At 38.8% G+C, this 15,277-nt stretch overlaps 1 protein-coding gene across 1 annotated transcript in view; it reads left to right on the top strand.

Annotated features, from left to right (window-relative positions):
- Nucleotides 1-10,282, top strand: part of LOC139739693 (guanylate cyclase soluble subunit beta-2-like) — a 36,935-nt gene extending 26,653 nt beyond the window's left edge. The window contains exons 7-14 of the mRNA XM_071650303.1: nt 420-951; nt 1,601-1,764; nt 4,220-4,376; nt 5,575-5,723; nt 6,463-6,609; nt 7,036-7,190; nt 8,373-8,536; nt 10,065-10,282. Of these exons, the coding sequence (XP_071506404.1) occupies nt 420-951; nt 1,601-1,764; nt 4,220-4,376; nt 5,575-5,723; nt 6,463-6,609; nt 7,036-7,190; nt 8,373-8,536; nt 10,065-10,282 (1,686 nt within the window). The remainder of the gene's footprint in view (nt 1-419; nt 952-1,600; nt 1,765-4,219; nt 4,377-5,574; nt 5,724-6,462; nt 6,610-7,035; nt 7,191-8,372; nt 8,537-10,064) is intronic.
- The last annotated feature ends 4,995 nt before the right edge of the window (nt 10,283-15,277 follow it).

Raw genomic sequence — 15,277 nt, 5'->3', positions numbered from 1 at the left:
ACTCTTATTGTGTCCTGTATAGAAACTTCTAGAAGTCGAGAATGACTTCGTTTCCAATCAGTTGCCCATATGATAAAATAAAATCGTTAGAATTATATAAATTATCTAAGCTACAGATACACTATAGGCATAGGCATCCTATTTCTATAAATACATGGCCTGTTGCAGTACGTGCTTTATTTTGCTTTATCGACAGTGATTCTGCTTGTAATTTAATTCATGAGTTTCATTACTTTCAGGCCTTTACGAGGGAAGAAATATGCACTCCCCCTGCGTTTTTTAAACAACTTTACTTACACTCTGAGAATGTACGGCATTTGTTTCCCTACAACAATCCTTATTGCCACCAAGATATTAATTCCAATGCATTAGTTTATTGAAACAAAGAGTATTGCATTGGTGTTCGTCTTATCTTAAAGGAGTGGACATCTATTGTGGACGGCACATCTCATCTTGTCGGTGGACGCTACACCCCCTCAGACAGCGATACCAAGACCACGCCCTCCAGCAAAAGCAGCAGACCGGGCACTAGGGAGAAGTGTCCCTTCTCCGGTCTCGAAATCAAGGAGCTGGAAGAAACCCTCGCAGAGAAGCCCAACCGGGTCAAGACAGCGGTCAGGCTCAGCCGACAGGAGCGAGTACTTCCGGTCAGTCAGTTCAAACCAAAAGTGCCCACCAAGATTCTCCTGGACCCGACGACCTTCTGCAAGACGTTTCCCTATCACATTCTCTTCGACAGCGACCTGATCATCAGGCACTCCGGCTCGAAGCTTCAGCAGTTCTGTCCCTTGGTCAACAAAGAGGGCGGTACACTCAGAGACATCCTGATCCTCGATCACCCTCAGATTGATCTGACCTCTGAAAATATCTTCCTCTTCCTCAACATGATCTTCATGGTTACCTTGAAGAGGGAAGCCATGGCAACCCAGACGCCAGTCATGTCACTCAGAGGTCAGTGCACTATATCCCCAATCTCAATTAAAACTAGCAAGATGGACGATTTTACCTTCTGAGTCACAATCACCCCTTCTTTGTCATCTTAATCTCACCTCCACCCTAACCCTAACTTGTTGTGTGTGGGAAACGGAGAGCGGGATGGAGATATAGGGCGCAAGAAGGATGAATATATAGAGAAAGAATACATATAATTTTTGTGTGTGTCTGATTGTGTATGAGGGCAGCCCCACATGAATCAAACATTATTATTGTTCTACTTCTACGTTATGCAGTGATTGCGGAACCACTGCAAACGTGATTGGAAATGATTGAATAAATGAACGGTAAATGAATGGATGAATGAAAGAATGAATGAACGAATGAATAAATGAATGGGTGGTTATGTCCTCATTGTCATGAGAAGAATGATGTGATTACATTTGACATTGACGAATGATTTGTAAATCATAATCAGTCCATTACGTATCGCACTGATCAATAGAAGGACAATAAGAATAATCAATCTTGCCTAACAGGTCTTGGACAAATCGGGTAAATTAAATGATTGTATGATAATCGTCCGACTTCTCTTCTATAATGCTTTATCTTTTAATAAATCCATCACATCTTTCTTGGTTTTTTTTTCTCGTATTTTTTGCTCTAGGACAAATGATTTGGATGGCGGATTCTCGTCTGTTCGTCTTTTTGTGCTCACCTCAGCTGACGTCACTCAGTGACCTGCAGGAAAAAAAGATGCACTTCTCCGATATTGCGTCACATGATCTTACACGTGACCTTATACTCTTCAATCAGCAGCGCATCGCAGAGGTGCGTGAGCTCAAACTGGAATCATCCTGCAATTTCACACGTAGATTACACACATACACACACACACACAATTAGAAACGCACACACATCACCATTGCGCACACACACTTTGGCACACACGATTCAACAAACAAAACACATAAACATAATATTATATCATTGAATACGTGGGACATAGATTATTTTGTTAGTCAGCTCTCTTCATCACATTATAAGCAGCTTACTGTAACAGATGCCTGAAGAATGAATATCAAGCTCTACTTCCTCACACTTTACCCCACTTGAGTAACAATATGATATTATATATATAGTGCATGAGGCTGCATGCACTATAACAATATAAGCACCGACAAATTCTGAATTTGCCCCGAAGGCCAGTTATATTCAATGAGGCCGCAGGCCGAATTGAATATAATTGCCTGAGGGCAAATTCAGAATTTGGAGGTGCTTGGTACTTGTTATAGTGCAATAAGATGTCATGCACTATGTGTTATATAAAATAGCATACATACCCAGGCAAGATAAATTGAAAAAATACGAAAGTCTAGCAATTTAGATAATTTAAGACTCTAACGCTACACTTGTCTAGACAAGCAATAATACCAGTTTTTTAACCTGTGTAGACAAAATCCTGAAGATCCAAATTCAAGTAGCTGTTACATAGAGTCTAGGGTCTACGTGGTTATATCTAACGATTTCTAGGCCCTACGATAGATTAGGTCTAGGGGCCCTGGCCTAACGTTATACAAACTAGACCTACCCGGTACGTCACTTACGAGCGACAGAGCTAACGTTAGTTAAGACTTGACCATATACAATAGGTCTACCATGGATCTAACACTAGCAGTTACACGTTAGACGCCTAAGTTTACTTACTGCACTGTGGGTCCAGGACCACGACTAGATGATGTTTTGTAGGATTAGGGATCTACTGGATTTAAACACAAGGCTCGTGCCAGGCATCACTGAAGTCACCATTGCTGCACAAGTGGATTCCGAGAGTGTGTTGTAAACGTCGTAGTAAAAGTTCATAGCGTAGCGTGATCAAAGGGCGCTTAGCGTATACCGTACACACACACGCTACCCATTTCCACGGCGCACTTCCGCGTAGAATGTACGGAGAAAGCGGCACAAATCTTGGGTTGACTTGCTCAATATCCGTCGGATTGATTCCTTTTTCAGAACAGTAGGAGTCCAAAATTCGTAGGGCGTATTTGATGGCATCCTTTATGTCCTTATTGTCAAAGATACTGTTCATATAGATCAGTCTCTGTAAAAGTAGCGAACCTGTTCATTTCAGCTTCCATGTTTAAATCTACCGCTGAAAGTCTAGTCCCACACAGATAAGTTGCTGGCATAGCCAGCGAGAATCGAGAATAACGATAATATCGAGCAAATCGCGGTTGTGGCGCAATCGCGTCGATGAGGTGCGGGATTCTGTACTCCATGATTAACTGAAATGAGGGAGCAAAAACCGATATCAAATCGATAGTGGGTTATCGTCTGCAATCGTTATATTTTGCGTGCACTATAACTTTTGTCGTGCACTGCCGGCCTGTATTATAAGTATGTATGCTATTTTATATAATCGTATATGCTACACAAATTACTGTAAACAACGCATTAATAAAGTGAATGTGGGGATGAATGTGAAAATGAATGACGGAATATCTGCCTAAATGAATGGATAAAACTCTATCGATCAAACAATCACTAACAATTGGTACTAGACATCACACCAGGAAAGTGATTGTTAGCGGTTTTATAGATACTTCTACGCTTTTTCAGTAGGTGCAGGAGTATTATATACACTTAAGTTGCTGTCGATAAACAGAACCAAAAAGAGAAAGAAAGTATAAGTGAATTTTAGCCACAAAATGTCATGTCGTAGACAACATGTCATGTACTCATAGCTCAAATATCGGTATCTCTTCAATGCAATGGTTTGCCCTTTGGTGAGACGGCTGCTCCTCCCCCCCCCTTTCCTTCTTCACCCCACCCCTCCCCCACCCCGGCCGTCTACGTACTCGTCCTACTCCCCTTCCAATTTCCATTGCCTCTTACCTCCCCCACCCACTCCACCCCCGCTTCTTTTTACCTCATTCCTACCTTCACTAACTCCTAATTGTTCCTCCTCCATCCATTTCATCTTACACTCACTTCTCCTTACTCCCTTCCTCCGAACATTCCTCCTCATCTTCTTGCTCCCCCATTCCTTTCCTCCTCTTCTTCCCAGCCATACCTCCCTCATCAGCTCCCTTTCATCTCCCCTACCCTTTTCCTTAACCTCAACTCACACTTCCAACTCTTTTTCATTGATCTAATTCAACTACTTCTCCTCCCCCTCCTTCCCCTCCACGTTCTCCTCCTTCCCCCTCTCCCCACTACCGTACACCCTTTCTCATCACTCCGTACCCCTCTGTTCCTAAACCACCCTCATTCCACTGCCCTGCAGGTGGAGCTAGCCAAGCAGCTGGAACAGAAGAAGGAGGAGCTCCGAATCCTAATGAGGGACCTTGAGCTGGAGAAGAAGAAAACCGACATGCTCCTTTACTCCATGCTGCCGAAAGAGGTCGCTAATGATCTGAGGGATGGCAAGCGGGTTGAAGCAGGTCAGAAAATGTTGCGCTGCTTGGAGACTGGTCATTGAGCTTATACACATAGAGATTAGTGGGCTATACACTTATTCTGTTCTTTTCTTTTTCAATATCATAACGGCTATAATATATCATAACTACATTTTGAAATAATGCTATGTGTTTGATATTCACATAAAACCAGTTTGCTTCCCTTCAATATTAAACAAAACGCTCGATTGGGTGGGGTGGAATGATCCTCGAATCAAGAGCTTTAACTCTCTGCTTTTACGTGCCATATAGTGATTAACTGTTCACATGTTTCTGTGTGAAATTTGTGAACAGTTGACTCGTTGGCACTGAACGTGTTAATAGAGATCCTCAAGAGGTTTAATAGAGAAGTATGTTAATGCATATTTACTTTTTTTTATTTATAGAGCCCAGTATTGTAATATGACAAGGTATTCAATGCAATGCTGTTCCCTCGTCATGCTTCCTTACAACGAGTTAATCAAGCATATATCAAGCATCATACTGTGGGATTAACAATTATATCATGTGTAACCCGTCGGACTGATTAGGATGATAGCAACAATACCACAAACATTACTCAACAATTCGTAATAATTAGTTAATTAATAACTAATGATGGTATTGACTGAAAAACAGTTACAAGGAGACTTCTTTTAAGTTTCTGTGGATTTTGTTTAGATTACAATAATCTTTAAAATAAAGATGATTATCAATAACAGATTCATCAATAATAATTGTTTATTCAAATTCATGAATTTCTTCCGTCGAGATGTTTTCATTGCAACTGATTGACAAATTGCCCTACATCGACGTAAATAAGCACTGAATTGATCAGTGTTTAGTAGTAGCCAGTGTTCAGTAGTAGCCATGATAAAAAATCATGGGCGTACCCATGGGCGTACGGAAGAAATTCATGAATTTGAATAACAAAGCAGTACCCGCTGCATGCTATAAGGATTAGAACCAACACTTGCTTTCGGGCGAAAGCTCGGTGGTCTAGTGGAGATGACGCCTGTCCGGTGATCAGGAGGTCGTAGGTTCAAATCCTGCTCGAGTATGTACGCCCATGATTTTTTATCATGGCTACTACTAAACACTGATCAATTCAGTGCTTATTTACGTCGATGTAGAGCAATTTGTCAATCAGCTGCAATAATTGTTTACTTTTAAATTGCTGTTTTGCTTGCTTGCTCGATGGAAGGCGAGTTCGAGCTCGTTACGATCTCTTTCAGCGACATCGTGCGTTTCACGGACATGTGCGCCCTGTGTAAGCCGATCCAGATCGTCCACCTGCTCAACGAGATGTACGTACTCTTCGACGAGCTTACCAGCGTCCACAACATCTACAAGGTGACGTCACGTACTCAAACCTTTATGAACATCAGTGACCACTTGAAATCGAGTGATGATAACAATTATAGCAGTAACAATTACGATGATAACATAATAATAGCAATAGATCAATAAAACACCTGAAAAGTCTATAATGGCCTCAACGTATAACGCTAAGCTGACGTATACTATGAAACGCAGTTATTAAGACCATAAAATAGATATCATTAGCATGAATGCTGAAGGCGTGTGAGATTAACAGTTGTGAAGATTTTTGTTTCATTATTATATTATAAGGGTCTTTATGTTTTGTCTTTAGAAATCCAATAATTTTTTTTTTCTCCTTGTTAAATTGAATCAATTAACCGATGATTAACTTCCTAGATGCTGGTCATGAAGCACATTCTAAATGCATTTTGGGATAACTTGTCAGCCCGTCTTTTATTGGAGTAAAAGACAGGACTCACCTTTAAAGTAATGATCTGGACTGTCATCGTTCAATTCATAAGTAATGCATGCACATTATTTTGATGAATACTGGAACCTTGGGCGGACTGTTTGCTGTCAAATGTGTTTTCAATGTTCTTCAATTCCAAAGTTAACACGACATAACCAAACAGGTAATCAGAACTCCTTATCTTATGGAGATGTGAACATGTTACCACGGTAAATCTTATGCTTGCCTGTACTGCCTCTCTGACTGTTTTGATTGTTGTAATGATTTGTTCTTTCCTTGACGTGCCGCTCATAAATGCAGGTGGAAACCATCGGTGACGCCTACATGACTGTCGGTGGCTTACCCGTGCCAAATAAAACGCATGCAGAACAGGTGGCGCGATTCGGTTTGGGCCAGCATGAAGCCGTCGGCAATATCCGGTCACCAGCTACGGGTGATCCAATCCGGGTAATTCGAAGGTTTTCTGCATGTCAACCTCGATGACCATAGTGACCTCCATAACAGACTTGAGGGGAAATTTACCTTTTCTTCGTTATCATGATCGTATGTGTGTGGGGGGGGGGGGGGGGGGGGGGAGGGGAGGAGAGAGTTTTTTCGTCAGTTGCAATGATTGATCTCAATGCTGCAAAGAATAACAACTCACTTAAGCCTTTGTCCCTGCTGGTAAAGATGAGGGTTAGGGGTCTACAAAACACACAAAACTGAAACGTCTGAAAGGCTACTAAAGTTCAGCGCAACATGGAAACTAGTGTCGTGGACATGCTGCTACACTGCAATTCATGATGGACGCGGAATATACACTCCACCACGTATGGTACGCAGTGTGACGTAAAGTAAAACAAATGAATAATCTTTGCTACCTTTCCATTGCAGATCCGAGTTGGCATTCACACTGGTCCTGTCGTAGCGGGCGTGGTTGGGGTCAAGATGCCACGCTACTGTCTGTTCGGCGACACGGTGAACACCGCCTCTCGGATGGAAAGCCATGGACTTCCGGGAAAAGTCCATATTAGCCCGTCCACGTACAAGTGCGTGTTGTCTATTTGTTCTCGTGACTATCGTTACCATCACAATGGTTACCAGAACAACAACGATGTAACAGAAGTTCGTTGAAATAATCATGTTCTTGTCATATTAGTAGCCTCGCTTCGACAGCTCTTAAGTCCATTAAAACCGAAACGGCCATGGCTTAAAATAAATGAGAATTTCAAACATAATCTTATTAACATATTTTATTTTTCAATACTTTGTCTTTAAAGGGATCGTACAGTTCTGGTTGAGACCTAATTTCAGGTTTCTAACATTTTAGGTGAGATAATGAGAAATCTCATATGAAATATGAAAGAGCATGCAATTCTATGAGGAATTCAATGTTTATTTGGTAAAAATTGGTTTTGAAATGGCCGAGATATCCAAAAAAGAACGATTCTAGTAAAGTGTGGGACCCACACTTTGTAACGATCGCTTTGTTTTACTTTATTTTTGGATGTTTCAGTTATTCCAAACCCGATTTTCATCAAATAAACTTTGAATTCCTCTTAAAACGGTAGGCTCTGTACTATATCGTGAGTGTTTTCTTGGTATCTTGCAAAAATTTAAAAGCCTAATTCTCATCTCAACCAAAACTGTACTATCCCTTTAACCCAACACAATGTTAAAAACTCATCTTTTGAACAATGCAATTCTATGTATGTTTGAATATGTCTTAATCGTTACTTTGTTTGGCGCACAGTAGCTGTGCAATATAAATGCTCTTTATTATTATCATTATTATTATTATTATTATTATTATTATTATTATTAATATTATTATTACTATTATTATTATTAGGTGTCTGAGGAAAAGCCCAATCTGATGCTTGAAATATCAAATCTAGACATTTCCAAAATAAAGTGTTAAGCCTTATTCTCTGTTTGAATGTCAAAAAGTGAACATTATGTACCAACATCGATGAACTAGACGAATCAATGAAAGAATGAATGAATAACTGTCTAACTTAATAAATGAATTCATGGATAAGTAAAATAATATCTAAATTGAGTGACCGAATGAATAAATAAGTGACCAGTAGAGATGTTGGAGTTCATCCCTTACGTGAAAATATAATACTGGGCAAGGTCAGGCTTTTTATTTCATGATCCGTAGCTCCAGTGCGTTCTTGCTTGTTTTATGAAAGTCTTGCTCTGGTGATAATTTTACACACGCACAGAGCCATAAAGGACAAAGGGTTTATCCTCGAAGAACGCGGCCAGGTGGAAATCAAGGGAAAGGGCTTGATGACGACACATTTTGTGGTTGGCCACACCAACGTGATGTCGGACGAGGTCAAAGGTGATGGGAGCGAAGACTCGTCGAATTCATCAGTGGCAGAAGGTGCCCTCCGATGTCGTGTTAACGTACAGCACACACACTGAAATTCTCCTGCGTGCATTTCAATTCTATTTTCTGTCACTATCCATTGTTGCTTATATTTCTATTCCATATAATTCTAGTTATAATATATTCTTTTGGTACTATGGTAAACGTTTGAAAAAATGTTATACTGTATTACTGTTCAATAATGGCATCAGGTTCGAAAGAAATGTAATTCATTACCATTATGCACACATGCATTAATTCAAATTTATACTTTGTATACAACCTCTGAAATGCTTACTTAATACACTTACAAGCATGTAATAATCGTCTTTAATAGAAACACGAATTCTGATCTAATCATGTAAACAGGGGGGGGGGGAATAATATAATATAAATAATTGTCATCTAAGGACTCTGTTTTAATATTGGTAGAACAGCGACTTACAAAACGCTTATTGACGGTAATCATAATAATATGATTGGAGTTAACAAGTGCATTCCCTTCTTTGGAAAAATTAATACTGAAACATGTAGCAGAAGAGGTCTAAGAACTGCAAGATATTCTATTTCCCTCCTATGTCCTTTCTCGCCATCTTTCATTATAGCTATTCATTTCTTCTTTGTTTTTCTTTCTTAGCACTACCTGTGTACATGACCATGTATGTTTTGTTGTATGAAGTAGTTTGTTTTTGTTGTAGTTAAGTAAGTCGATAGTTGGTTAAAACTGTTTATTCATATCTTTGTGCATTCAATAAGCCCCCAATATTAAGCTCGGCTTACTGGGTTTAATCCTAAAAGGTACTTCGATTTTTTTTTTTCATCATATCTCTGTTCTCTGTCACAATGATTTGCTTACCATGCATGTGCAAAAGCAGTCATGAATAATGATGAACTATGTGTATATTTGCGAAATTGATCACAGTTGATTACCTGTACCATACAGAAACAATAAAATAAATATGAAATGAAAATAATATATGTTTAATTGGTCATGACTAGACCTGAGATAACGAACTGGCTTGTAGAGAATTAACAAGCTAATGAGATTCTGTGATGCAAAAAAAAATAAATAAATGAATAATCTAATTTGACAGATTTCAAAGTCAATGCCATATGAGAGAGGTATTGATGAGTTAAATGAGCTCAATGAGATGGGGTAAATCACGTGATCTCAGCCCAGTGATAGAATAAAACTAAAGTGGAGTACTTTGAAGGGTGTAGCATTTGCAGAGGCTGCTTCGGAAAACATTATGTAGGTCATTGTCAGAAACTAAATAGCTAAATGTCAGTAATCGCATTTCACCGTGCAGTTATATAGATTAAAAACTTCTTTACATTCTTTACACATTATGACAATCACGATATAGATTTTAAGCGCTCTTTACTTCTACATAACGGCATTCTTACGTGACATATGATTTTATTGTAAATTTGCACACAAGTTAACAAAGAAGGGTTTTACCACTTGGCGAGTAAGTTGTTGGCAATGACAGCTTTTAAGAGAGATGATAATGTGGGGTTGTTGTTTTTTTGTCACTTTCAGAGAAAGATGACGTCACCACAGAGCTGAAAGAAGAAAAGAAGGAACCTATTGTGACGATTATTGAACCGACTCCGTCCCCCGCGACATCCAATTACCAGTCACACGAGCCAGTTGTGCAAGACCCGAGCACTTCTCCGTACAATCCAAGAGACACTCAGACTACTACAGCTTCGAATCGGAGTACGCCCCCATCGTCAGCGTTTTGCTCTGTTTTGTGAGCCCCTCAGCGATGAGCCAGTTTGTAATTCCAAATAGTGTTTGAGCAGAAAATTGTGATTGGCGATAACAAACGCATATCCATGATTTTGTTCTTCAAATTTGATGGGAAGAGCATCTGTGGTAAAAGGGCTATTTACGTGATTCTTGTAAACTGAGTTTGCCACCACGTCAACTTGACGGTACAGAATAATATTCGCTTAAGACTCTTCGATTTCACTAAGAGAATAGACCAAAAAAAAATGTAATGCTTTAAATGAAAAACAATGAATGGAATGAATATATTGCCAAATGTTACTATACGTTCTTATCAACTGGAGCAAGTCCATTCTCCGTTTGAACACGAGTTCCATAAATTTTATAGTCGGGCAATTTTACGAAACATATCTCTTTAACAACAACTTAAGTGCCTATGACCAATAGAAAAAAAAATAAGAACGGTCATCTGGTAAAATAAGCACCCGAAGTAATTACGAACTGGCTTTTATATCACACTGACAGAGAGGACAGTAGCACAAATCTATGGTTTTAGTCTAACATCATGTGCGATACAAGTTGCACATTTTCTATGTTTAATAAGCTCGTTGTGGACCGGAAACTATTAATAAGTACTATGCGCTTGCTTCATTTTGTAATGTATATGTGGGGATGTGTTGTTTTGTGCTATTGATATATGATTGATTTTTTTTTCCCACATCATCGCAAATAATCAGAGAACGGAACGAGGGCATAAAAGGAATTCGCAGTCTAAGGAACTATAGCCGGTTAGATGCAGTGTGAAGCGGTGATTTTATCCAACAAGAAACTCTGCAGGTCTGATTTCTTTTTTTTTTAACAAAAAAGGCGAGCTTTAGATCTACAACGCTAGCGATCACGATGCGCTTTCACCTGCGTTGGACAATGTGTTGGTCAATGGAAAAATAATGTGCAGAGCAACAGTTTCGTTTTCGTCTAAAAGTGGCGTTTTAGCGTTCGCGTTGGTGATCTAAAGCTGGCTACTTTCAAAGAAAGTGAAGGGTATGAGCTTGCACCACCCTCGTCCCAATAACACTAGGACTTGGCATTGACGGGGAGGAGGGGGATTGGTGAGTGGAAAACCTATTAAACATAGATGTAACCACATCTTATCATTATTGTTTCTTTAATTTTAACCTAAACCTTCCTCAAGTGAGAAAGTGATAAGAACGAAAACACATGTGCAGATAGATGTCTTAATCGTTAAAACACAACACGCCTTGATGTCGTGTTTGTGGTAAGAAGGCATACCTTAAACAGAACCTTGTTGAGTGCCGCGAACTCACTTTCCGACCCCTCGTTGTAAAAGCAAGACATTTGCCCATAACAGTTTGTGATAGGAATCACTCTGGCCAAGCAAAGGCGCCTTACTTTTCATTTTATCTTTATTTTTACGAGTTGTCTTTTCACTGAATTTCTTAAGCTTTCGTTATATCAACCAGATAATTATTGAAGAATTATATTACTGTATAATATGCGCTATGTATTGTATTATAAATCAATGCACTTGTACAGAACATCGTAGCTTAGCGAATTCTCTCCTCTTCTCTTTCCCTTTCTCGCTCTCTATCTCTCTCTCTCTCTCTTGTTTTACTTCTTGCTCTCCCTTTAGCGTATCTCTCTCTCTCTCTCTCTCTCTCTTGTGTGTGTGTGTGTGTGATATAACCTACGACGAAATGCCAGAAACACAACTCGTAAAATTATTCCGTGTTTTTTTTTTTTTTTTTAACAACAGAATAATGGGCTGTAAATATCTGAGCTGTATGAATAGATGTGCCAGTCCGATTGTATTGTTGAATAAAGGAGTGGTCATTAGAACTAGCTCGGTTATTGTTAAATCTGTAAGCCGCAATAAAAAAAAAAGGTTCGGAATGAAGATATCAATGACATCAAATACACTGAAATTGCCATGGTGAAATGCCAGGAACACAACTCGTATAATCATTCCATTTTGTTTTAAACAACAGAATAATGGACTGTAAATAAAAGAGCTGTACGAATAGATGCGACAGTCTAATTGTATTGTTGAATTGCCAAGGAGTATTCCTTTCTTAATGAATCGTTGGCGACACTATGAGAAATGTTCTTGTATTTTGTTACACTTGACAAAACTTAGAATAAGTTAGAAATTAAAGATAAAGTTAAGAAATATCAAAAGTAATCGAATAATGATAATATGATGTATTAAATTAAATTATTTTCTAGCATAGCTAAAAAAAAAATGTGAGTTTGCATCTGCTCATATACTTGTTTTATTTTGATTACATGGAAGTCAGTTGCACGAATGTGCGTAGTGCCTTGTAAACTATTTTTTACATCTATAATAAAACTATGCTCGAAAATTGTGTACAAGGTGAGGACTACTTATCTAATCATCTAATTACACTAATACATGCCACTGAAAATCTACCATCAATACAGAATGTCTTTGAACATAATTACTATCAGCTCAAGTCTTTGTTGCAAAAATGTGACCGCCCAGCTTAAACCATTAAGAACAAGAGCAAATGAATAAGCCAAAATTAATTTCACTCTTTCGATTCAGTTTGGAAGAGTACTCTGTGACCTTTAGTAGGATGATTTCTACAAATTGGACCATCCTACTTCATTCGAAATGTGACTGAAACAAGAGAGAGTTAGGAGTCGCAGTTTTATAGAAAGGAGAGAAAAGAGCATTTACACATGAAGAGTTTGTTCGCAAATACCGATAAGTCCATTTTTGAAAATTTTGAAGTACAGTCTCTGTCATAAAGTACAAAATAATACCTTTTAAATGATATATTGGTCACTGCATATAAAGGTACATTTTTCAAGTTATGGTCAATTCTTTATCATTCTCTTTATTTTTCTTGACTTTTCATCGCAAATATCTCCATTTAGCAAATATGGACTTATCGGTTTTTGCGAACAAGCTCTTCATATCATGGTCATTCAGACATGCTGTGCAGATGTATCAACAAAATTCCAGTGAAAGCAGCACTGTCCGAAAGAAAAAAAAATATATAATTATGGTGCAGAAAACTGCTAACATCTTAATTTTGGTTTTGTTTTAAACCATGGAAGACGGGCTGATATTGCTACCGCACTCATTTCCAGTAGACACCTGCCCGAGTATACTCGGGACACGTCTTCAACAGGCAAATTTTGACAGTAAGTATTGAAGTTAGAGATTATACTTACTCATATTAGAAAAACTGTAAAAACTTGAGTAGGTCAACCAAAAGACATTTCGGTCCATTACAGAAGAACCTAATATCCAACCTTATGTGGGTTTTAAGCCGGGCAGTCACAACTGGAAGGATTTTTGAATGCTCTCAATGAATATAATTATTTCAAATATCAAAATGACTGCAAAATGAGGACCTATTTTTTAGTGTGAACGAAAGTAAATTTGCCAATTGTAAATTGATTATTGCAATATGATTTAAGGCATATAATTATGTGTCAAAGAGGTGAATTAAAGTACGGAAGTTGAAATAAAATAAATATATGAAGAAATATGCAATAGTTTAATTGGATTGTCAATTCTTGGTCAAGTTTGATATCTTATTTGTTTCTGGCGTTGAATTGCATCTTCGCATTTCATATCAGTGACTGTGAACAACATTATCCATTAATTAAGGGATAGCTCCTTGCTCTAACCAAGGTCACTAAAAATAATGGGGCATGATTTACGTGGCAACACGCGCACACACACCCACACACATGCACGCACTTACAGACAGACAGACAGACACACACACACACACAAACACACACACACACACACACACACTATGTCTACCATGTTCACAACACTGCAAGTTGTTATGATCTTCCTGGTGGTTCAGAGTCCCTGTGGACGGCGGCATCATCATGGACGTTGCGGTCGTTGCCATGATAAATATACGTCAAAATGTGATCCTGGCTCGATGAGTCGAATTTCTTTCAATTTGAGTACTTCTAATATTTGTTCGCGGGCGATGAATTGCAACATCTACTTCCGTTCTCTGGGTGACTGATGATAAAATTGTCTCTCCGGAGATTTAGGGGGGGGGGGGGGCATCGTATGATTATGTTTACTTTTTGTCCCATAGGCGATTATGATTCTGCGAGCTTCCGTTTTAAAGTAACACACCCTACTCACACGGCAGCAAATGAATTTCTTTTCATGCGCCTCCCCGCCCCTGCCACCCCACCCCGTCATTTTCCATAGCGAAGAATAAGAAGGAACAGGAAAAGAAGGAAAAAGGAGGAGAAAAAAGCATGTTTACAGAACCCATTTCAGTTCCCATATCTGCGGTCGCTGGGCTGAAAGCTGGGCAAGAGGATTTGTGGTTTTGATAACAGAAGAAAGGAGTGGGATCACTTGGAGTTAGGAAGCTCGAAGGGAGATGAAGGTGGGAGCTTATGTTCCAATTTTTCAAATTGAAATTACGAACAATAACAATAATCTCACCAGCTGTTGCTGTTGTTGATATTTTCCTTTTTTTCTCTCTCCTGTAATGGCTTTTTTTTTTCGCCATTGGATGACATTGACCAACGGTGACTATTACAGAATTCGGCTTCTTAATTGCCTATTTTCTTGCCCTAGAAATGTGCAAGAATTCACAGTTGAGAGCTAAAAGATTAAAAATAATCGCTCCCTTCCCACAACCTCTAAGACTTTAAAGGGACTTACCACACCATAAGCCTTTGATCATCTACATCCACTCGCTGTAATAGATAACCCCCTTTAAAAGCCCGTGGTATACAGTTTGCATAAAAGTGTAGTTCAAATGCAAATCGTCCTGTCTGACGACTTACTATATGCAGGATCTGAAAAATTTTCAACAGTGTAGGCCTGCGCCACAAACAATACTCGGCTGCATATATCATCGTAAAGCAACACTTGAAAAAAAAAAAAACCAACAACGTATAATCTCAAAATGTAGTAAAAACATGTAGGAATAATTTCACGACAGAGAGCTGATGTCCATTAATTTACTTGTTTATTAATTTAT

This window comes from Diadema antillarum, unplaced genomic scaffold (genome assembly GCF_040938485.1).
Source record: "Diadema antillarum isolate AM-2024a unplaced genomic scaffold, OU_Dant_1.0 seq00000810_RagTag, whole genome shotgun sequence".
Lineage (NCBI taxonomy): Eukaryota > Metazoa > Echinodermata > Echinoidea > Diadematoida > Diadematidae > Diadema > Diadema antillarum.
This window is presented reverse-complemented; position numbering and strand designations above follow the sequence as displayed.